The sequence below is a fragment of the Phalacrocorax aristotelis genome, chromosome 2 (genome assembly GCF_949628215.1).
Source record: "Phalacrocorax aristotelis chromosome 2, bGulAri2.1, whole genome shotgun sequence".
In the NCBI taxonomy this organism is placed as follows: domain Eukaryota; kingdom Metazoa; phylum Chordata; class Aves; order Suliformes; family Phalacrocoracidae; genus Phalacrocorax; species Phalacrocorax aristotelis.
This window is the reverse complement of record NC_134277.1, coordinates 33053532-33079459: the sequence shown is the minus strand read 5'-3', so window position 1 is coordinate 33079459 and position 25928 is coordinate 33053532. Positions and strand designations below refer to the sequence as shown.

The following is a 25928-nucleotide window of genomic DNA, read 5'->3' as shown; positions in this document are numbered from 1 at the left end:
CCTAACACATGCTCGTCATCCAATAAACTACTCAATATGCCCCTTCTCTGAACTGCAAGGGACTTCTTCCCAGGCTTTTTCACCCCAGACCTTGGAGATATTCAGGATCTCAGCTGTGTTACCTTGACTTTCAGCTGTAATGAAGATTTGGAGTCTGCCATTTGATTAGCTGTCTCTGTCTCTCATATCCTGCAGATAGGAGAGATAAACTAGAGGACAAACTAGAGAGGGTCGAGTGCGAAAACTGAAGAACTGTGCTGAATTTCCCTAGAACTGAATTTCTGGATAAATGCCAACAGAGAAGCATACTGCTGGAATCCCATCTAAGCTATTAGACTGGTTACCAAATACTCAGTTGCAGCGCTCTTCCAACTTGAAATACTAAAACAACCCAAAACAAGCAACAAACCAAACAACCCACAAACAAACAAGCCTTTTACTGAAGTAAGTGTAAGTACTTCAGTGTGTGTACTTCAGGCAGTTTTATTTGTGCACAAGAAACCCAGCTCCACCCATCAACAAGTATCTGAGTATAATTATTCTCTTTTGCATTACCAAATAAGTATGCATTATTTACAGGGTAGAAAAAAATGCTTGATGGCTCATTAACTGGTAAAATGACAGAGTTCTGTCTTAAAAGATGAGTTAGAAAATAAACCTACTTTACTTTTTCAACTGTATTTTGTATAAAAATTTAAGATATTATATGCTTGGTATCATGAGTACACAGTGCTCAGTACAAACACAAACACCACAATTACTATTTCTTAGCTATTTTAAAGAGATTCTCCTCCTGTCCCAGAAGTTCTCCTCTCATCTGAAGTACCCTACTATTTTCCTGTCTATTGCAATCTAAAAATTTACACAGGAAGAGGAGGTAAACTCATTGCATGAAAAATGATTTATAATTTTATTGAAACATTTTCCTACCAATCTAATGTACTGAAGAGGAATATGCTGATGTAGTACAACTGGGTGAGTAAGAAGCCATCATCAAGAAGTGGTGACAGTATGTTGAGCTGTCAAGTACATAATTACTGAACAAGCACAGTTTCAATCATGGGCTAGCGGAGGCAGGTGTAGCTTGCAGATGTGATGCCTACAATATCCAATGCAGCAGTGCTATACACAGCTCTTCATTTTCATCCTGTTCCCGGATCCTTATTTCCTTTCTTTTGCTTCTAAGGAAATCAAAGTACACTTATACCTGCCTCCTTAAGAATTCATCTTTAACTCTTAAACAGAAGGCCTGCAACTATATTTCTATGGAAGAAAAATTAGGTGCCCTCTTTGCCCCTCCTTCTGACTTCACATTAACGTAAAGGTGTTAATACTGACTTTTTACTAGATAATTTTCATTCTGAAAGTAATACGCATTGTTTAGCTTAGCTTCTTTTTATGCTGCCATTTACCTTTTTGCACCAGTTTTTTTAGCAGCTGTTAACTCTATGTTATCTATACCGTAGGAATAAACTTGGGTCTCAGGTATTGCTGGTCAGGTTACTTTAAACAATACACGCTGGGGTTTTTTGTTAACGCTTCAGGAAGCTTTTTGTCCTGTAGGTATTTGTCAACTGTCTGGATACATAAATTTTCATTATTTCCTGCTGGCATTTTTACTACTCCTATTTCCTCCTCTTCCATTGCAGAAGACACAAAGACATCAATTTGCATGCGTGCAAGCACAGTGCAGTCAATACAATCCACATCCTGCATATCTGGGCCACAAGAACAAATCCCGGCCAGATGCTGACTACTGCTAACCCTCACCAAAAAAGCAGTATTCAACAGGTGCAGAGATTATACTAAGAACGAATCAAACACTTTTCTTTGCCCAGTTTGCTAAAAACTTGATATGGAACTGTGAGATGCCTCCCACCCTCAGAAGGTTCTTCCCTTTACGACATCTTTTTTCTTCCTTCAAATCTTTTTAAGTGGTTTTAATGCCTGCCACTATATATGCTGGAGGCAAGGTTTACACCTTCTATTAGGTCAACTAATAGAACTGGAAGGAGTGAGATTTACAAGCTCCTCCTTCATAGTCCTCTCTCAGAACTGTTTTAGACACTAAGCATGCTTTCAACTTTACAGAAAAAAAAATATTGTCTTCTTCCTTTTTTGCTCTCTGAAAGCTCAAAAATTGTTTGCATTCTGAGATCAGTGGCAACAATACAATTATTTATTAGATGCCTGGCTGCTGGGTTGCACCTCACTGTGTCCCCAGATGGCAGAGCCCCTGGGAGCTGCAGAAGGGGAAGAGAGTATTGTAAGACACAAATCAACCGATAAGAATTGGCAGTCATCTCCCACCTAGCTCACTCCCCACAGCATTTGTGCATTACCAACCCCCCTACCTGCCTGCCTGTTACACACAACAGAATAGTCTCCTATGACTGAAATGCCATGTTCAACCGCAGCCACTGCACTCTCTCCTACCTGGGGGAAATTTCATGAAAGTCAAGAGGAAAAAAAAAAAAAACCAACCTTATAGTCTTAAGTCCAAGACATAACACTGTTATGATACAAGGAGTATACACAAACAGAAGGGAATAAACATGCTAAGAAGCCATTTTCCCTCGTGGAGCCCTCTGCTTCCAGAAAGAAAACAGGTATCTACAATTTTCTAAGCAGGATCCTCAAATATTAAGGCAACCAGGATCCCACCGTATTTGAATAAGAGATTTTGTGCTTTAAGCACATAAAGAAATGTTTGCATATTAAGATTTCTATATTAAAGCCATTTAATATCCCCAATCCCGTTTAAGTAATCTCTCAACAAAAAAACCCACCCCCTCAATCTTCCAGACTCCCCCCAAGTCTTTTCCTTCTTCCATGTAGTCAATGAGTATCTATTGCTACTTCCAATCACTGTAACAGAAATTCAAGAGATAGGCACAGAATTACAAATAAAAGCTCTTTATTCTAATTATTACTTGTATTAAATAGGAATCAAAGACCAAATCCATATTAGGATCCACTATGCCAAATACATTGCAAAACAGGAACTGAAAAGGCCTTTACGAGAGAGAGCATGTTTTCTAAGACAATTTTAATAAATAACATGTACCATAACTAACTGACCTCAACTGAATAATGCATTGGATCAGTCCAGCACTATGCATACCTGATTGCTTTTACTGGTTGATCTGACAGGTATTTCTTTAGGGATTGTTAATTCCAATCCTTTAGCTACATTTATGCTGTTGCTAGGTAATGTGGTGTACCGCTACTGCATAATGTTCTGGACCATGCTGATTGAAAGTTAAACCCACTAATTACTAGAGCATCATGACATCTATTTACAAACAATATAGGTTTCTTTTTTTAATCACTTATACCTACAAACATCATATGCACATCATAGAAAGGGCATTTTCAATTTAAGGGACTGCGCTGGTCAAACTAACAGAGGAAGTGATGTGTGCAAGGGAGAAAAGATGAGAGAAAGCTGGCACTGCCTTTTAGCATGACTGAAAACAAACTATTTTGCAATTCTGATCCAAACTTCGTGATCATCCTAGATCTTAAGACACTCAGCTCTTCAGACTCGTGACAGAATTTGTAATTTTCTGAGAAAGGTTACAAAGTCTTCTTGTTTTTCTCATCCACACTGATAAAACGCTCTTATTTACATTTTCTGTCACAAGACATCAAGACCAGGTGTTAGCTTTTGATCAGAAACAGGAAAGTCAAGATGGAAAAAGTCTGTTACATGACAGACAGGAACCCCACCTGTTTGTGCTACAATAATCTGCTATCACAACAGCAAAAAGTCTAAGCCCTCTTTTCACAAACCAGACTTTCCCCCACCGCACCCACCACCCCCCCACCCCCCCCCGCCCAAAAAAATCATTACATATATTTTTTTGCTCTCTGCCTCAAAGTATTGGGCATTCATCTCAGATACCTAACCCATGACAAATGACCTTTGAGTATAGTATGAGCAAGCATGTTCAGATTACACTCGCTGTACAGGATACCTGAATGATCAGTATAATTAGCACCACTTAGCTTTCTTTAAAAATTGATGCAATATTGTACATAAGGAAAAGAGAGTATTGGCTGGTCATGTTTACAGTAAATCAGTATCACAATGATACAAATAGGACCTGGCAATGGTAATTGCTTTATTTTAACAATAAAATCCAAACTAGACTAATACAACAGAAATAAGTATTTGTGAAGAGGGAGCTTTCTGACTTCTACTGCTACAAAAAGCACGGCCAATGAGAGGATCTGGCCATCTCATGGAGAAGGAAGGTGAGAGAATTCCTTTTTAGATGTGAAACGTTTATATACAGAGATCACATTGATTTGAGTCAAAGAAATAAAAACAAAAATCAAATAAAAATCAAACCCAAAAGAGCCAGATTTTCTTTAAGCAACCTTTAAATAAAAGCTCATATTTTGCTTTCTTAGCTGAAAGGGACATTTTAAGAAACACTTGAAACAAACATACATTTTCTTCCTCATATGTAAATATATTATAAACTCAGTTAAAATCTGATTTTTTAACTGAGTCTTCTACAAGAAGCTAATAAACCCAAATTTTACAGGAAGTCCTAAGGTATATAGAGAAAATAAAATTCTTAGAGTTTAGTTAAAAATAAACCCTGTGCTCTTAATACAGCTGAAGGGGAGAAAAACCTTATCCTATTCAACTTTCACTTATCTACCTGCCTGTTTTCTAGTCATTTTAACAAAGAGGAAAATAAAGTAAAAAAATGTAATGTAACCTACCCCTCTTCCTAGTTTTGAACCGCTGGCCTGTTAGCACCGGCTTCTGATTCTTATTCATAAAATTTCTGGAGGGAAAAAAGAGAAAAATGTATTTTTACTATGGTGTTTACACACAACAGCTTAATCTAAAGGCAGAATAAACATTCAGTGTAGTAAAACCCCAACATGTGAAAGGGAAAGAAAGTTCTTGACATATTCAAAGAATAAATCACATTATCTTAAAGACAAAGAGCACTATAATCCAAGAATAACTTTGATGAGATGTGCTTCTCTCAAAACCTGGCTCTTAGCATCCCTAGAAGAACCATGACGGATCAAACCCAAGCAGGAAGGTGATGGAGCCTCTGTCCTTACTGCTGGGGCTGGGGTAGAGCAGCGCTGCCCATGCAGCTGATGGGGATGCATGGGGGCAGAGAAGCTGATAGGACACAGGACCGGGAATGATCCTGGCAGGGCTTTGTGCCGCACAGGTCTTGCCCTCCGGCATGTTCACTGGACAATTAGACTCCCAGGGCTACACGCTGTCCTTCTGAAGAAATGACTGCCATGTAACCACATAGACAACGTTTTAACAATCAAATCCCTCTCAAATGTTTCTCCCAAACACCATTTTATCTTAGGAACTTTTAGTTCCTAAAAATCTGTATGTGCTGTAAACATAATAAAAGATAACCAACTCCCCCCACCGCCGTCAATTTTGTGTATAAACACATAGTTAAGGACATACATGGCACATCATAGAATAACAACAACAGTAAAAAAACTATTGGGCTTATATTACTTCAGACCTTTATGGCAAATCTCAATGTGCAACATTAAAAAATTTGGGAAGTGATCATAGATTTATGCCATAGTATCTAAAGAACACAAAACTATTTTTCAGCTTTGGATGTAATTTAATCACACGAGACGCAGCTTGCGCAATGAGCAGCTAAACCGACAGCTGGACGCAAACAGCAGTGAATCCAAGGAAGCTTTGCAGCATGTGGCAACCGTCACGGGTCATCCCCCTGTCCTGCCAACAGCAAGTGCCAGAGCTGGGACTTGCAGGCTGCCTATTTCATACCCCGCAGGTCATTAGGTCACTGTTACATATGATTTGTCCATCCAGAATTAAGCCTTACCATGCAAGAAGCTTTGTCCTTTCAGCATGTTATTCTAAGAAGTTTTGTTTTAGAAAAAATTCTACTATTTGTATTTCTTCATTGCAGACTGCTAGTCTAGTTTAAAAGTACGTATATTTGCCAACACTTCTTCCTACCATGAGCGAAGAGAAACTCAAGCTCCGTGGCTAGAAAGATGCCATCAATCACGTGTTACTATCCAAGTAATGCTCTCTACCCACGAAGGTCCATTTAATAACTCTGTTAACAATGCTCCAGCTATACAATACATTCCCATTCACCAGACTACCTCTTCTAGCTGCAGCATCACTAGCTGGCCACTTCTGCAGCATTTTAAACGTTCGCCCTGGCAAACCACTGCTTTCTAGTCTCGGTCTACCGTTTACCCACAGTCAAAAACTGCCCACGTGCACTGGAAATAGCCAGTTCAGAGTCAAGACTGGTTTTGCTTCCTGTGAGTCATAAAAAATACAAAGACGCAACAAGTAGTTAAACGGAGAGGTTCACATTCATCACTGAGATTTAAAGCTACGGTTTAACAGAACAAGGAGCATTTCAAAACAACTGCAACACTAAATAGCCTTCTGGAAAAATGATTTGCCATCTGCAGAGACAGTTCAAAATGGTAAACCATGATATCACAGGATCTTTTAAAGTGCTGTAGGAACCAAGCCCCCCTTCACAATAGAGCTCAAAAGTCTTTTCCCCACTTAGCTGTCTCAGTGGCAGATGATCGGGAAGTGCTTTACAAGTTAATTAGGCAGATAATCTATCAGTCAACAGGGATAAGCAACAGTCCAGCCTCTAGGCCAGTGACCGGCTAGATTTGACATATTTATCTGCTTTGTCTTTGTGCTCTTCAGTTACTTGTAAGAGACTAATTTGTAAAATATAACATTCGCCCAGGTATTTTTGATTGGTTTTATGCTTGGCCCGATAACTTATGCCTTGTTCTGGGTCTATAAATGTTCATTTCAACAGACTGCAGGAGGATCCTGTGAGGTTTGGAAATGAAGTGTCAAGCAAGCCACACAGCAGTTAAGAACTAATCCCCTTGTCACAGCTCTTTCAGAGCACAAACATGCCATTGCACTGGGATCGATACTGCCTACTTCCTTAATGAATTCCTTGGGGGCAATGAAATGAGTGACACCTAACCTTCAACCCAGCCATACTGGTACAGTTTCCCAGTTGCTATAAAAGATATAAATGCAGATGCTAAACTTCTAGCACTAGACTTCTTTCCTTTGATGCAGTGTCTTTTTAAACTGTGAGAAGAGTTGCACACATCTGAAGCTTTATTATTGGATTCTAAAACTGTTCCCTATAAATATAAAATATGTCCTTTAAGACAGCTGGGAACAAGATTAAAAAAAACAGTTAAAGTAAGACTCACCACTTGTGGAAGATGTAATGACTAGAGGTTCAGTGCTACAGAAGAGACTCTTGAATAGTTAATTACTAGGAACACAGGATCTGCCGCCTTCTATATTTAGCTTTAAATGCACTGTGGTCTAATCTGCTCAAGTGAGGGTCAGGCTTTATAAGGCACTCCCTCAAGCCTTGGCCCAAGGAGAAAAGCACTTTCATCAAGAAACTGAAGCACAAGCCTGAGCAAAAACAACCCAGTGATCTACACAACAGCCCAGGATTTACCTATACTACAAATGACACCGGGTACAGCAAATGAGATGTTGAAGTGCAGTTGCCACCACAACAGGTGCCTGGGTGATAGTTTTAAATTTTCAAAAGTGAATGCAATGCAAAATATTTTTTTAATTTTTTTTTTTAAATCAAGACCACACACAAGTGATGGCTGAAGATTGTAAATCCAGGGTGGCGGCATACAAACTTGCACAGTACCTTTGCTTGTGTCACAGTGCAGCCTGCCTCTCAGGTGTGATGTAGCTATAAAGCCTTGAAATCATAAAAGCCCTTGAACTATTACATTTATTCTTCATTTTGAAAGGTACAGGATCTGAGTAGGTCAAAGCCAAAGTCAAATTTTGAAATGCCAGCTAGAAGTCATAATGGTTTTCAGAGGAGTAAATATTCTAAGGTTGGGTATGGGTAGGAAGGAAATAGCCTCAAAAAGAAAATCCAAACCACCAGTCAAACTTATATCTTGCAGCCCAGCACCCTCCAGGATTTGTACAAATTGCCAGTGGGAAAGAGAGCAAGAGATGTGGAAATGACAGTTCCCTAACACAGCCCTTTCACAGACTCCACTCTTATACAAAAGATGGGAGAGGCTCAGCAATAGATGCTTTACTCTTGATTTTCCCTTTAGCACCCAGAAAACCTCTTGTATAAAACTCATGTTCAAATTCCATACCCAAATACTTTTTATTTTATAAGCAGGTAAGTCAGAAGCTGGGCTGACTCAAGCAGGAGATGTCAGAAAGCAGTACAGAACCAGGCATCACACTCCAGAACAGGCTCAATTTCCATAAATACCTCAAAATGTCTACGCCTGCTAGTAACTAACTTGCAGCTACAAAATTCCTCAGAAAAATAAAAAAAAATACATGACTTAAAATAGTTTACCAAATTCCACTCCCACTCTTATTAACAGGCTTCTACAAAACAGATTCCTACTTAAAAAGAATAAATTGTTGAGTTAGCACATTCTCCTGAAACTGCTTGAGGTCCACAAGTTCAGCTTTCTCTACAATTGCTTCTCATTTACACGCTGTAGACAGTTAAAATAAAACTGAGGGACAACTACTGTTGTAGATATCTAGACTTATATGATAAAGCAGTTTCTATAATCAATCAACCCTTCTCACACAACTAATAAAAATTTTAACAGTATTAGTAAAACCAGAATTAATAAATTTATAGAACCAGCAACAGATGAAGTAAAAGTTACTTCAGAGCTTCATCAAGCTTGAACTTGCTTAATGAGTCAGAAAAATGCAGTCTTTTATCCATACCACAGGGAAATTCTTATGATGATTAACTCCTAAATTATTGAAAGCCTTGATAAGGCTGAAGTTTCTACCAGGCTAAAATACTGGGAACATTTATTCTTGGAAACATTGTTCAAATTGAAAAAATATAAAAGCTGAAAACCTTTATCCAAACCAATACTATTTTTCTAAGCATCATTTTACACTTCTTTTAACCAAAATCTCAGAATTATCTAGATTCTTCAAACATTAACAGGCTCACGATGAATTCAAGAACAGTTGCTTCACAGCAGCGAAACTTCACTGCCCTAGTTAGAGAGGGAAGTCAATGCCAGACGACATCAAAAAAATAACAACCATTTCATAAAACTCCCTACCAAGGTATAAATGACTCTGTACGCAGGGCACTGCAACCACAGCGAGGGAGCCCACCGGGGGCAGGCGGCAGTCCTTCGGGCAGCCCACTGGAGGGCTCCAGCGGCACTGCTTCACAGGATGCTGCTGCTCCAAGGACTCACAGCATCTGATTGACAGGGTGCTGGAGAGAGCTGCCAGAGCACCACCAACACAGCACCACCAGCTTTCACAGGAACAGATGCTTGGCAGGAATTACTTCCATTCCCTTCCCTTGCTCAGACATCATGCAAGACGGGAGGACTCATTACAAAGTCAAATAAAATAAAAGGATTGATGGGGAGAGTTTCTATGAAGGAAAAACCCAACCCACATATCAAAATCAATCTTCCCGCCCCGCTCCCCCCCCCCCCAAGAAGTAGAATATCCAGGACATTAAGAGGCTTTATTGGGTCTTTTTCATCCTAGGCATTTTCATCCTCTCGTTGTTACAGTTCCAGGCTTAGGATGAAATCATAAAGAGGGTTTTAATCTTCTTTCAGCAACAAGCCAAGGAGTTACATTAAAAGCAAATTACTGAACTTGAGCAGCATGGAGGAAGAGCTGCCCTTCCACTTCTGCTGGAAACACGTCAGCACACAGCCAGAAGCTGTCTCCACTTCCCGGGAAGGCAGCAGGCAGCTAGATTATGAGCTAACAAAATCTGTAGGTGGAAAACTCATAAATCATAACCAGTACAGAGGAACAGAGCAATATAAGGGAATGACAGGACAGAACGGATGCAATGCAGCCACCAGTTCTCGCCAAATCCTCATCAGGCTTCCCAGTTTCCACCCAGATAGGCTCCTCCTTTTCCACAGGCAGTTCCCAACACCCCAGGTGCAGCAAAAGGCGAGCAACTGCAATGCACATTGGTCATGCAGCCTGCATGGTTGCTGCAGTGTTCACCGCCGCGACAGCTGCGAAGCATTTAACACAGTCTTAGCACCCTTGTAAGGCTATGAAATCCACCTCAGCTGCCAACATTTCCCAGGTTCAGTCAGTGTGAAGGAAAAGCTCATCATTTACACACCCGAGGCAGTACAATGGCTAGCCCACGACTCGAAGAGTGGCAGAGAAATCCCTACCTCCTGCTAAAGCTCACTTTTATGCTGTTGACAAATAAGGAAATAAAAAGCTATTTGCTGCTTCCCGGGGTCCCAAAAGCTAAGGAAGGGACCAGAGCAGTGCTAAGAAGCCACCTCTCCTCTCTCCTTCATTGCACTTCTGGGGAGCCAGCAAGACCAAGCCCCTAAACTTAGTGAGACACGCCGAGCTTTCTTTACACAGGTTGACTTGTGCTGTTTCATCACCCTTTTCTGATTCTTGCCCTCTGCTCCTAAAACAGTTTTTTAAAGAAATTACTAATAACCTGGAGATCTGTAACATCAACAAATCAGCAGGAAGGGCAGCACTGGCAGCTAGATGATTTATCTTGCTATTTTGCTCACAGAGGCCACCAGTACAGTTCCAGTGTTTATGAAACCTTTATCCCAAAGGTCCCATTCAATACAAATAGAAAAGCCAAGGCCAGGCTCTCACCACATTAAGATCCCCTCACTGATTTTACTGCACAGATGACCTCAATGGCAATGTAAAGGGACTAAGCAGTCACATAATGATGTGCAAGGTAGATACAATCAACCTCATGTTTTAATATTTACATGAAAAAAAAGATACTGCTAATCCACATGTTTATTGCTGAAAAATGCATCTTCTGCTATGGATTACTTTCGCTTATGATGTTACAGTGCATGAAGCAACTAAATACCGACCTTTGATTTTGTACTTGGAAGCATGCCCTAGTCACCAGTGGCTATCATGTGTAGTATCTTAAGATAGTGTAACAGGTTTCCAACATGCACTGAATGCCCTGTCTTTCCCAAAAGAGCTTACCAGAAACTCTTAAGGCACTTAATATTTTTCTTTTTTGTTTAGTCACAGGACAGTGTTTTTCCACAATAAAATGTCCGCTCCAATAAAAGTACGTGTTCTTTATTAGTACGCCTAGTGGGTGAGAGAAAACAAAGAGAAGAAACACTAGTTTCATTCTGCAGCAAGTACAAACAAATACCAGAAGAGAATGAAACCATGCATTAAATAAAAAAAGAAATATCCTCATGCAAGATTCTCCAGCCAAGAACTGTGCATGGAACCTGTGAGCAGTCATCCAGCTGAATAAGCCCAGACAAAAATGAGAAGACAAACTCACAAAAATTTGCACCCTAAATCTCATTACCTAACTGCTAAACTGGGCTGCATAGGAAGATGTTTCTTGAAAAACAGTCAAAAAAACCCATTGCCACCAATTAATGTACAATCACAAACTGCATTAGAGATCCAGCTCACTGCACATATTTCAGGACAGCAGGTATTTCTTAGGTCACTAACCAAGAATTTCTACAGAAGCTAATCAGCTGAATGACAAGGTAAAAACAAGACAGAAACCTCCCATTACCGAAGCACTCCAGATGCACTTCACAAGGTCAAGAGAACCGTAAATTGAACCACCGAGGCAACAGGCTACTGTGCCTTGTAATCAGCAACCATATGAAATATGCATGAGTCATGGCACAGCCAGTAAAAAAAACAGAGAAAAACACTCTTAATCACTGACAGGTGAAAATACAAGACAAGAAAATGAAACCATACCCATGGGTTGACGCACAGAGAAAGCTGTCTTTTGGTAACAAGGTTTCTTTCAGCAACTAAGAGAAGGAATTAGATATAATTCTTCAAGGACAAAGTATTAGTAGGAGCTTTTCTCACACTGTTGAGAGCTCTCTTAGGCTGCTGTGCTCCTAACTGGAGTACCCTGAAATAATGGAGATGGTATATTTCTACAGATCAGTTCATACCCACTTAACATTCATTTTAAGGTGATGGTTAGTTATCCAACTCCAAGCTTGCATGCCTTGCCAGCAGGAAAACCTCTTAGAAAAACAAGGGGATAAAAAGAATTGGCAGAGATCAGGTTCAGGTGAACTTAGAAAATAAGCAGATGACAGTACTCTTCCAAAAATAATAAGGTTTTTTCCTTATGCCACTTTCAACGGATTGTGTAGATGTTAGAACAGGATTCTTGAATTTGGAGGGACACTGGATGAGCTGTTCATCCTGAAAAATATAACCATCTTGGCAATCACCATAAGAGATTATGTTGCTAACGGAAAAAAAATGGTGTAGCTGAAGTTCTGCAAAAAATTATTATAAAGGTACTGCTGCAATTCAGCTCAATCCTTCATTAATATTTGGCAGAGAGAGTTGTACTAGCCACTGTTCACAGTACATTTGGAATAAATCATCAATGGAGTTACTTTATAGGGTCCCCCTGAACCAGATCTCAAACCAATAAATGCAAATATTTTGAAGAAAATGTGTTATAAAAGTTGCCAGAGGCTTCATTCCTAGCAACGAAGTCTGTCAGACACAAGACAACACAAGAACAACTCAGTAATTAAAGCCAGTGCAGGAAGAGCAACTTTCTCAGGTCATGTACCACTTCTCTGTTCAAGTCCACCGCGCTTCTCTCTTTTTAATGCATCAGCCTGCTGAAAGTTACATTTTTAGTGTTGACCCTACTCACACAATTCAAATATCACAACAATAAAATCAGGAGATGTGCTGCTTCCATTTTTCTTGCTACCGCAAAGCTCTGAGCAGCAGCAAAAGCACAGGAGATCACCAGTGTCTCCAGGATACAGCACTGCAGCATTTGAAAACCCATAAATTGCCTTCAAAATTACAAGGACTAAGGGTAAAAGCAAAAAAATAAATAGGAAGTGTGCATTCTCCAGGAAGCAATGCCTCCCAGTTGCTAATAGTTTATTATTTCATGAACTAAATACAGTAATCGGAGGAGGGATTTATTAATAGCCAGCACCTCTTACACACTTGCAAGTGGTGAAGGCCTTGGCTTTAATAAAACAGCTTTACTGCTGCAGTAAAGCAAATTTTCACTTCGAAGTCCCTAATTATTTCTTCAAAGCATGCACAAGAGAAAGGAGTTCACCGAGTTTACACATAGTTTTTTACCTGCAAGACAGTGAATTAATTTCCAGATACTTGGATTCTGATATTGCTGGCTAACAAGAGAACACACAAAGAGCCAGCACAATGTGGAAACACACAATGTTTTGCACCATGTCAACTATTCCAAACGTAACAGCTAATGCTGATTATGCTGATAACAGCATTCACTTGGACAGAAAAGGAGTCCATAACTGACTGGTATCACCTTCATCCCAAAAATCAGCCCATGTTCCCTGTGGCTGCTTCCTCCTCTTCAGAGTGGGTTGAACATTTTGACAGAGCATGCCAGTTTTGGCGAACAAATCCCTGAAGTGGGGGATAAAAGTAGTCAACGCTCGGATTGCTTCAACTTGCAGATAGTTATTTTCTAGGTAGTGATTGATACAATTCCTCTCAGACCAAGCCAAGATAATTTTAGAGCAATAGATAATGATTCAGGTCCACAAGTTGGGAGTTGGAAAAAAAAAAAAACCAACCCAAAAACCCACCCAACAGTGTATGGTTTGGGGTGCCTGCACAACAACTATTACCCTAGGTGAGTCAGAAAAATAGCTATTATAGGCTGAACATGCAGAGAGGGGGCGTACACTTGCTATGCTACCCACTGCTTGGCAGCTCACACACCAGTGCTCTCAGCCTTACTTCAGAAAGGCATTTCCTCACCTCTGTGCAGAAGCCTGAAAGCACCAAGAAGAATTAATTGAAGTAGAGCCTATTAAGGGCTATTAAACACCGGGATGATACAACCTTCTAAGCTGAAAATTGCTGTAAGTATGACAGGAGCATGAAAGAAATGCAGCACTCCCACCTATCTGTACTTTTACACCATCATATCCCTCCCCCCTGCCTTTTAAAACCTACCCAACTCTACAGGCCACTTTCAGAGACCAGGCTCTGGACCAGAGGCCAATTTCTCCCAGTAAGTCAAGCTTTGGCCTGAGGTCAGGTAACTTGTAGGCATCATGTATCCCACGTAGCTCCTTCTCATTCTGTAATTAAAGAAAGGCTGTCTCTTAAATCCATGAACACACAAGACGAGCATTACTCGCCCATGACGGCATACCCCACTTGGGAGTACTATGACAACAGCACTGACAACTAGGTGACAATTCAGTAAGGCCAGGTGAGGTGGAAAAGTAAAAATAAAAAATATCCCAAGAGGACTAACCTCGGTCAGCATGTTGTATTAGCAATTTCGCAGGAGGGTTTTAGGTTGCATCTTTTAAGATGAGGGAAGATGTTTGAACTAGCTGTCTTTGGTGATGAAGAAACAAAAAGCTTTGAACCAGTCTGTACAGAATATTGTGATTCAACTCACATATTTCTTCCCAGTGACTCAGGATGCCCAGCATCGTGACAGTGAGCATACTGCAGAGACTGGTAATAGGAATCACATTGGTTTTGTGACTGAACTATGTATTGAAATTGCTTTACTTTGTTACATGTAATTTACATTTGTATTGTGCTCAACAGTTCAGCTTCCCTTTTCTTAATTTTCTTCCATGCTGTATCTGGACATAAATGATATTAAATGCAACACTTATCTGAAAACATTAATGCATAAACCCAAGAATGTGTCTTTTTGGTAATCCAGATTCAGACTTTGAAGCCCAAACTAACCCAAAGAATCCACAGTCCATCTATAAACACAGCATTGCAAGCAATGGCTATTATGAACGCTATGAATGCACCTCAGTAGTTTTGCTCCTCAAAAAGATACATTTATAAGCAATTTTGATCACAACTGCAATCAGATGAAAACTCAGATCTCAAAAATACATTTAGATACACAGGTGGCCAGAATCTCAGAGTTAAGAAACACTGCCATGAAGGGAAGTCAAATAAAGTAGCAACAGAAATCACCTGAGCTAGAAAAAAAACAGAGTAACCAGCCTGTTGCTTCATTAATTTGTATCTATTTTCCACTATTAGCATCATGCACTAACAGCAAAATCACATTACAAAAAGCTAGAAGAAGTTATTGAGTAAGAGACATCTGCTTCACCCAGATGTAGACCAGAGCAGGTATATAATATTTTACCCTGCTCCATCACAGACACAGCAAATCCCACCTGCAGGAAGTACCATTTATGCTGCAGTAGTTCCTGAAGCGCTTCGTGCCCACACACTGGAAACAGAAGCACGGACAGCTGTCAGTCAGCTCAGTTCAGTGCAAAAACTGACAACTTAATCGATGTTATTGGTTGTGAGGACCACTGCCTATTTCACTCTTGATCATTTTAGGAGCCAATCAGCTAAGCAAAAACCCACATCCACTTTTCCTGACCAAACAGCCAACTGTCTGTCAGAACCCAAAAATGGGGTGCATTTGACTTAATTCTAAAAATTAATGGTGACAGACACCTAAATCTGACCCTGCAATCCCTGCCTCTCTTCACAATCAATGGAGAAAAGTAAACATTTCCAGAAAACAGCTGATCTAAAATATTCTGCTTGCTCATCTCAGGGTGAGATCGTAAGGGAGTCCCTTTTGAACAGCTTCAGTTTCAGCTTTAGGCACTTTTTTGATATTTGAACTAGATCAAACTTCCTCCATCAGTTTCTGTAACACTACAACAGAAATTCACACCTGCAGATTGGCAATCTGTGCAAAAGTCTATAGCTCAGTGACACCTAAAAATGTCTCAGGCAGAGTTGAAGTTTAATTACACAGCCAAAATTAACAATAGGACAGTTACTAATGGTATATTATTCAGTTCTATAGTGAATTCAGTAGACTTGCTTGTTTATCTTTCTGAAATGATTCACAGAATTTCTACTGTTGGCTGGGAAGCTTCAAATCCAGTGTACCACAATTACGCTGAGAGAATAGGCTCAGCGTCAGACCACAGCAACCCACCCACACTCAACCCAGTTTCTGAAGCCAAGTGTTACTGCAGGAGTTACGGATTTCTAACATCTTTTTAAATGGGCATAAAATATCACTGTGCCAGCCAGCCTGGCTTTCTTTGGCAGAAAAAGCATACACCCGCTTTGCGGTTGTTTAGGCTGTATCAATGTCAGTTCAGCACAATGATATTTGACACTATTAGTAGGGAAATCTCTTTTCTTGTTTACAGCATCATTGTTCATGCACTGAAAAGACCAATATCAGCAACCTACTTTTGCAGATAACCTAATAAAGGTTCCATGGGATGTATGTCTGCAGGTGTATGCGTACATCTGTACGTGTAAGAGTAAGTCTGCCAATAAAAGCTACATTAGATTTCTACAACTCACTTTCTACAAGGATGCAAGATATGAAGAATTTAATAGGTTTATTAACGAGTCAGCTGAAGGGGTTTTTTTTCTGGACTGAGAAAACACAATGAAAGCTTGGCTGTTTTCTCTGAGGACTTCAGAAAGACATGCCAATTAACCTAGGGCTCTTGAATGTGGATCTAGAAAAGGACTCTACAAAAACACATTAACTTTCAGTGAAAAAGGGGCATACACCTTTCATTGCTACACCTCCCATCCTTCTGAAAGACACAGAAGCTTTTCAAAATAAAAAAAAAAAAGTTAACAGCTACTGTACCTACCATACAATGAGGAAAACAAACAAACAAAATACTTGATTTTAAGAAGTGAACTGATGCTAAATCCCAAAATGTAGATCAGTTCAGTCATGGATACAGCCACGCTCTCAAAGTCAATGAGCTAGTTGACTGTTAAAGCCCATGCAGACCAACACATTTACAATCCCACCTCAAATGCTGCTCTGCCTAGGAGCATAGGAGAGACCTGATAGCTGATGCCTTGATCATTCAGCAGTGTAGGTCACTAAACAACCAGTCCACTATCACAACAAAGGATTTTGGAGGCACAACAGCAATGCAAATAAATTGACACACTGATGACAGGGCACACTGGGAAGAAGGCACCATGACTTTTCAGCATACACCAATAAACATTTTAACAGGAATAAAACAACTGAAAATATAAAGTCCTTCCTTTGGCTCCTTTGGAAAAGTTATGAGTATGTTTTCCTTTCTCTAATTCAGGGAAAAGTCTTCTAATAAAGTTCCGCAAAACAAGATAGACCTCATCCACGTACTTGAGCACAAAAGAAGCTACCCCATGCCGGGAAGGCAGCTGACACTGATGTGCAAGATGATGAATCTCAAGGGCAGATTCAGGTGGCCCTGGGGACACGCTGACTAGGGCCTCTTTTTGCCACAAAATGTACGAAAAAAGCCACCTCAGACAGAATATGGGATTCAACAGCACAACACTGGGCTTCCATAGCACCGCTGATGGTTTGGGAATCCTCATGTCTCGGTCACAGGAAACCATGCATTAAGATAATATAGTCAAAGCAGACCTAAATAAAGAAGGAGACTTAACAGCACAGGCTTCAGGATCAACCTCCAAGAGGTAAAGAGACATGGGACAAAACCAGCAACGAGATTCTAACCAAACTCATATCAATATTGGCACATACAGAGAAGGCTGAGATTGAAAACAAACCCTGTATCCCCTCTTCTTTCTAAAGGATTGACTTCTCCTTGAGTATTTAAAACATAAGACATAATTTATTTTTCTAATTTTCGATCACTTGAGGCATGAAATGGTTGTGAAACTAAATGACAAGCCCTGTATCTGCGAAGACTCAGTAACACGTTCCTAAGATTTCTCCCCTGTGCCTTATCAGAAGAAAAATAACTAACTTATAACTTGAATGCACTGAATGAATTTTCCCCCTTAAATACACTTATAGAGAAGTAGATTTATGGAAACAAAACCTAAAATGAAACAATCACTTAAGCATGCAAATTACAAACCATTGAACTGCTTAGATGTCTTTTTGCGCATGAAACGAAAACACATTCAAGGAAAAGACATGAAATAGTGGTTACTACAATGAAGTATGACCCCAAAGCCATATTTAATTGTCCTACCTGCAGTAGTTGAAGGAGTTGTAGAAGGGTGTAACTTGCTGGGATTCAAGACATCACAGGAGGTGCTTCCTTCCTGTGTCCCTGACTGACCTCTCTATCCCAGACTGTGTCTACCATTTTCCTTGCCTGATTTGTCTGTCCTCAATTTTAATTCTCACCAGGAGTAAAACATCCTTCTTACAGGCTGACTCAAAGCAATAACCTTTGTCCACTACTGTGAGACTGCAGTAAGTGCAAGCAATCCCTCTATACAGAACTCCTCCATCTGACCTAAGAATAACTCAGATTTTGCACAGCAAATCCTTATACAGGACTCCAAAATATGCCCATATATTAAATATTCAATGAATTTTAAAATTCTTACAGAAGACTCTATAGTTTCTGTACTAGGAAAAATAACATTTCCAATTTCAAAAGCTTAGATGCATAGCAACTAACATCCTACAGACAAAGTCCCTATTACTGTACAGCTTACTACTGATTTGCTTCCTGGAAGTATTTTCCTGACTTCTGGGAATTTAAAAACCAAAATACATAAATTCAACAAAAGATTAGTTGTCTTACATGGCACATGTGAAGAAGTCTTTTTAGTATATTAAAACGTACTTTGCGATACAAGCATATCTAAAGATGGAGTGGGAACAAGAATGAACAACAGGAAAAAAAAGCTCTTACCACGTGTATCAGCCGTTACCCAGTTTCAGCTTCCGTACTGACTCACGGCCAGCTTACCTCTTAACTACTTTCCCTTTGCCTAAGAAATATGCACCAAGCACCTCCTAGTCTCGCAATCTGATCTACGTGAGCTTGCACGTATCCAACCCCATCAGAAAACTGTGATCCAAGCCAGAAAGTTTACCAGCAATATGTTACAAATGTATGATTTCCCTTTACTGTGCTTGCACTATACAACCACACTTTACAGAAGACCAAAGCTGTTAAACCCTGAAACTCACGTGTTTTGTTCTGCTGTCAGCTTTACAGCACGTAAGGACCTTGAGGAGCACTATGGTGCTGTAAATATGGCCACCACACCACTGTACCCTCCCTTTGGTCGCTGGACTCTCTCTTTATTTTGCTTTTTATTTTGGAATAGCTTTTATTTTTGCTTTTGCAGTCTCTTACAAGATCTACAGCTAGATTTAAGCATGGTACAGCAAGTTCACAAGGATTTTCAGACATGGCAGAATATTATTGCACTCCACAGACTTCTCTAGGGAAAAGCAATAGATCTCTTCCATATGCCAATTTTCCTCTCACACACTGGTGTTACCGCTCAGTGATCCTTGAGTATTTTAGTTATCTTTGAACAGATAATTACCATTTTAAATTAACAAGTACTGCTGCAGTTGAGGGGAGGACTCATATTTAATCAACAACAGATCACATGGAAAAACAAACAGTATCAGAAATCAAATCCACAGTTTAATGGGCAACCATGGCAGTTCACAGGTGAAGTTTATTGCACATGAGAGATCAGAATGGAATTACTTTACCTGTAGGCTCAGGTAGCAAGATGGATATAAGTGACAGCCTGTTGCCTTATGTGCAACACAGACATAAGAATTCTTGAATTTGGACAGGAGGAATGAGGACAGAAAATAAGATGAGGAGTAAAAGATGATGTCTCTTAAAGCAGTCTGAACTTAATAGCACATAACCATTCAACACATAATACTCCTCTGCCCTAAATAATCACCTTAAGCCTGCAAACAGGTACATGTATCTGTAGATGACTGCAAGCAGAATTTAAATACACTTATCTTAGGTTAAAAAATTACTCACAAATTATATCTAATTAGATATGTTTAACCCAACTGCTTCCACCATTCTTGGCCAGATAAAAGGCTGAATTGTCACTGACTAACCTTTGCTGACACTCCCAGGGCCTTTATTTGTCCCAGTATCATACATGTGATTCCCAATGGTGGTGCAGGGTCTATATGTGCTGTAAAGTTTTTCAGTGTCCTCCTACACAGAGATGTATTTCCCTTGCAGCCTTATGTAATTTTATTTACTTCAAATCTCTCAAGTTTTTAATTTATTTTAGCAACACCAGTCTGAAAAACCATTGCAAATCAACTCTACAGGAGCTGTGCTAGTGCATGATCGGTTATTGCCACCACTTGCAAAGCTTAAGTGGGAAAGAACTTAGTCTTGCAAAGGTGCGCAGCCAGCCCTCTGACACACACTGTTCCGCAGTCACTAAATACATCTCAGTCCTTTATCAGCAAAAGGCTGCTTGTGTGCTATTACTTCTATTACACTTACAAAAAAATTCAAGTACCTACCTACATGGAATTCATATGCATGAAACCATTTGTTTAAAGCTTGACTTTCTCTTAACAAAATAGATTCATAATGACTTAAAGACTCATTCAAAAAGCAAAAAAGATGTACCATCTGAGCAAGTTGTTCATACTAGTACCATCTAGAACAAACAATTAAGAGAATATGAAATCAACCTGCAAAGAAACAATTTTTTTTCCTAAATTACAGATCCAGTGTAGAGTATATAAATGGAGCAAGGGATACACATATCTGGTTTTATTATTATTTTTTTTAAAGAACCGTTTAACCAGGTAGTACAAATACACATTTATCTAAGGCATTCACATTGCCCTAATCGTCACAATACCTGAGTGCTTCAGAATTCTCTCTTTGTACCGTTAACCCTCACTATCTGTGGGAAGATTATGTGGGTTGCCCTTGCATGATTAGCAGTTAAATATATATACATAAAAATAAAAGCATATACCCAAAAATGCACTTTGCAGCCTATACAAATGAACTTGTGAGCATTTTTCTCTAAAGAAACCTCTATAGATGGCTGCTATGCTGGCTATATTCTGGGTGCAAAGACACCAAAGCTGGCTCAGCTCACTTAGATCAGGTCTAGGAGCAAACCACCAACACTCATGCTCAATCAGACCAATAAACCCTGTCAGGAGGTCTATACTGTTACATGAACCTTCAAGTACTGAACTGGTACTTTCTCACTGCTCTGTCCTGTATTTCCCGCTGGAGAACACTGCTCACCTCAACAGTCTGGACCAGACAACCTTTGGGAGGATACTTTGGTGTCCTTCTGTCCCATATGCTTGAGAATCCATCAAACCAGGGTTCAAAAGAAAATGAAGTGAGCACAGGTCTCACCTTGCCAGGCTTTGGATACAGCTAGAGTCGAGTGTTGGGATTTGCTCCCAACTTTGTGCAAGTTCCGCAGGGAACTGGTAAAAGATGGAGATCTCTATGTCTCAGATGAGCACCCTGGCTATAGGAATACCTTGTCATTCAAAGATATACCTATTGTCTTCAAACATGTATCATGCTTGCCAGTCCTTGGCTGCTTTCAGTTATTCCTTTGCGGTCTTTTTACAATCTACCTTCTGGTGCAAAAAAAGACTTAGCGATGTTGACAGATTAAATCATAGATCCGGTGGCTGTCCTGAGATCCAAAACCAGATGAAACCTAAAAAAACCCCACTTACAAGAAAATAAAAATATTTAAGGAAGTCAGAGAGTTATACAATGCCAATAAACTGGGGGTGGAAGTAACCTATCCATGGATTAGTATCTGTGAGATCTGAGAGGAAAAAACAGAGGATGTTTCTAGCAATAAAACCCCCTGGAATATGACTTGATCTAAATGAATAATTCTATTAGATAGTCCTCACTTTGGCCAGGATATAACTATCAGGATTGGAGACAGAAGGACCAAAACCCAGCAAAGGTCTGTCTGAAAGGCTCAGCTCCACATGAATGAGATCTCCCATAGCACAGGCCATGCAGAAGACAGAAATATTTTACAAAAACACACTTCAGAACCATACAAAATGGCTTTTATATAGGAATGACTAGATTTAAGACTTCAGCTTGGCAAAATCAGTGGTGGGGGGATAATACAGGTCTGTCAAGCCATGACTGCACGTCAAGGGAGAACAGACAACAATTCTACATCTCCCAAAACAGGAACTGGGGGTTGGGGGTGGGGAATCAAAATGTATGCTGGTTTTGGCTGGGGTAGAGTTAATTTTCTTCACAGTAGCTAGCATGGGGCTGTGTTTTGGATTTGTTCTGGAAACAGTGTTGATAACACAGGGATGTTTAAGATACCACTGAGCAGCGCTTACACAGAGTCAAGGCCTTTTCTGCCTCTCACCCCACCCCACCATTGAGTGGGCTGGGGGGGGGCCACAAGGACAGCTGACCCCAACTGACCCAAGGGATATCCCACACCAATGACATCATGCTCAGCATATAAAGCTGGGGGAAGAAGGAAGCCAGGGATGTCTGGAGTGACGGCTTTTGTGATCCCAAGTAACCCTCACACATAAATGGATCCCTGCCTTCCTAGAGATAGCTGAACACCTGCCTGCCCATGGGAAGCAGTGAATGAATTCCTTGTTTTGTGATGCTTCTGTGTGTGACTTTTGCTTTACCTATTAAACTGTCTTTATCTCAATCCATGAGTTCTCTTGCTTTTACTCTTTGGATTCTCTCCCTCATCCCACCAGGAGGGAGCAAGCAAGCAGCTGCGAGGGGCCTAGTGGCTGGCTGGGGTTAAACCATGATAAAATGAAACTGTGATGTAGCAGGTTCAAAAACAAAGAGGTCCTTTTTCCAGCAGCTGTGGAAGTTATAACCACAGGATGCTACAGATGCAGGGTTTAGATAAAGTCAAATAACCCACCGCAGGCAATCCTATACAAAGGGAAGTCCTTAGCTGTGAAGCAGTGGGATGGGAGCTAGAAGAGTAGGTCATAGGAATATCAGTACTTGTTTGACCTGTTATTTTATTTTTCCCTAGATAAAATGTAGTAGGTCAGACCAAGTTTCTGATCACGCTATGCCCTGGCATAGAAAAAGGCTATAGGATCTTTGACCATGGCCATAATTCAAGTAAGCCTCCAAGATACAAGCAAAGGTTACTCATTTGAGAGAACACAGCTTGAAACCAGTTCAGCATCTCATTTTCCCTCTCTTCCACGTCCAAAGACTGAGAGTTTCATGGTGCACTCTCCAAGGGATATGGCAGTCTCTTCTCCCGTAGCCTGACCCAGGAAAAAGCTTATTGTTTTGTATATTCACCAAAAGTGAACGTTAAAAAGGATTTCATTCACTGAATATTTTCTTGCATGAATCTTGCTCTCAACTGCAGAAAACATCAGGTGTTTTGGAACACCTATACATTGATTACAGTTCAATATAAAATCCCATGAGCGGAACTGCACACGCTAGAAGCAGCAAGCTGTAGGGGGAAAATGCCACCACTGGTACCTGCTTCACAAATCAAAAATATGAAATATATCACCTGATGAGGCAATAGGGAATTTTTTGTATGAAACACTTATCACTTGAAATTTAAACAATATATTGAGTTGCAGTGAGGTTAACATTTCCTCTCCCTCTATAATACCCAAAACTTAAATTATTAATTACCACACAGTAATACTCACAACTTCAATATGTGAAACAAACAGGTACGTTAGATAAAAGAAAATGCATTAAGGGGCAAGACATAAAGGTACAGAACCTACATTTTCATGCTGCAGTCCCTTGCCCTGACAGACTCCCTACGCTGCTTTGTAAAAATCACTCGCTGCCTCCATGCTTCAAACTCTACATGTAAAATGGAGGCAACACCACTTCATTGCCTCATCACAATCTTGCACAGATAAAATGAAGATTGTGAAACGTCCGCAAGCTACTGAACTGAAGGTCACACAGAAGCCTTCCATAGGAAAGATTTTTAACTAGTGCTAAAGTATTTTATTACCCTTACAGATGGAGCACTTCTGCAGCCTTAAGTCACCAAGTGAGCTCTAGTGAGGCTGCCAAGGAAAAACTGTGTTTGCTTGTTTACTCTGTGAACAAGGGAGAAGTGACAATACTGACATTCTCACATTAAAAAAAAAGGAATATAATATATATAGTTTTGTATACTGAATGCCTGAGAGGTTTGGGTTTGGGTTTTTTTTTTTAATATGAAAGGAAGCTTGTAGGCTCTTGTTATTTAATAGTACCAGAGAGATTATCAGCGTACTATAATATCACAAAATTTGCTCATAGTGGGTAAAATTCACACCCTGCAGTCAACCAACAAAAGACCACTTAAACCCTAATTTCAGCCTCCACGGTTGAGCCAGTGACAGACTTCCGTTAGCACTACACGGGGATATCTTTCTTTCTGGACCAGAATGTAAAAACCTCTTTTGTCTTGAGGACATTTCCTTCGAGGCACTTTTGGTTTACCACAAAAAAAAATTAAAAAAAAAAAAAAAAATCAAGGGAATCTGTTATAATCTGAAGTCCAAAACGATCTCTCTTATTTATACCTGTTGATTCAAGTAAAACTAGATGATGGTACATCCCTGTATTTCTGTGATTTTTAAAATGAGGAAAACATATAGAATTTGACGATTCTGTTAAAGTAAAATTGTATCACATTTTGGTTTTAGAGCTAAGTAGTTAGGAAGATACACTATGTTGAGAGAGTATGCTCTTCTATGAACCAGGAAGCAAACAAGGGAACTTCACCATTTCTGGAAGTCAGTCAAGCAATTAATAAACGTGAAAACAGGGAACAAGAGTAGTATTTACTGGAATTTCTCTCTTAAATAAGTAGCCATGAGATGACCTGCAAGTCCTAACAAACGAAAAAAAAAAAATCAGCTTGTTAAAAAAGCTATGCCTTTCAAAATTAGTTACAGGAAAAAATAGGTTCCTTAACCGAAAGGGTATAAAAATTATACATTGAAGAGTCGGACAAAGGAGGGTATAAAGTACCACCAAGTACTAGGGTTCTGCTGTTCTCTCTCCTGCAAACACACACAGAGTCAAGGATGTTAAACCTCAGCCTCTGCCCCTTGCTGGGGATCGTCCCTGTGCCTACCAAGCTTCCACTGGAGGAGTGGAAAGTTGGATCCGTAACAAAGATCATTTTTCCACCGACGGTTTAATTTTAGAAAGGCGCTAACAAAAGGCACCGCTCGAAACACCCCGAACGCGTTATTTCCCTTCCCAATTCATCAAAGTCCGCTCCCTTTCGAGGCACGGCGCCGCCACACCACCACTGCTTTATTCGGCCGCTTTAGCCGAATAAGCGCCTTTTCCTGCCTGGAAAACAAAACCAAAAACCACCCCACGAACCGTTTGCCATAAAAAGGCAAGAAGGCAGCCCCCGCGGAACGACAGACGGCCGGCCGCCGGTGCCATCCCGCACCGCCGCCCGTTCGGGGGCCCCGGGGCCGCCACCCGGCTCCCCCGCGGGCCCCAGCGCTGAGGCGAGGGCGGCGGGGCGCGCAAACCCGCGCACGGAGGCATTTCCACGGGCGGGCGCCCGCTGGATCCCGCCGTGGGGCCCGCCATGGCCGCCGCGCACAGGCCCTGCGCCGCGCCGCGCCTCGCCTCACCCGCCCGGCGCTGCCCCGCCGCAGCCCGCAGACGCCGCCCGTCCGGGCAGCGCCGCCGCGGGGCTGAGGTACCGCTCCCTCTCGGCGGCGGCCGCGCTCTCCGTGGCGTAGCGCGGCGCGGCGGCCCGGCGTGAGGGGAGCCCGCCCGGCGCACCTGTCGGGTGGTTGCGCGGTCCGGGGATGACAGGGCAGGCGCTCTCGGCGGCGGCGGCGGCGGCAGCAGACAATGGAGGAGCGAAGGACGGACACATTGACACACGGGCGCCCCTACGGCCGCCCCCTCCGCCCGGCCGCACCACTCCCGGCACCTCCCCGGGGGGGCACGGAGGGGAAGCTGTAGGGAAGCCTGAAACAGGGGGGATAAAAAAAAACAGACCTCGTTTCTCAACTTAAAATAGGAAGCGAGAGAGG

General features: G+C 41.0%; 1 protein-coding gene across 1 annotated transcript in view; it reads right to left on the bottom strand.

Moving 5' to 3' along the window:
- Positions 1–25821, bottom strand: part of BZW2 (basic leucine zipper and W2 domains 2) — a 57419-nt gene extending 31598 nt beyond the window's left edge. Inside the window, exons 1-2 of the mRNA XM_075082963.1 lie at positions 25672–25821; positions 4741–4805 (exon numbers count right to left, since the gene is read on the bottom strand). Of these exons, the coding sequence (XP_074939064.1) occupies positions 4741–4798 (58 nt within the window). The 5' untranslated portion in view covers positions 4799–4805; positions 25672–25821. The remainder of the gene's footprint in view (positions 1–4740; positions 4806–25671) is intronic.
- Positions 25822–25928: the final 107 nt, after the last annotated feature.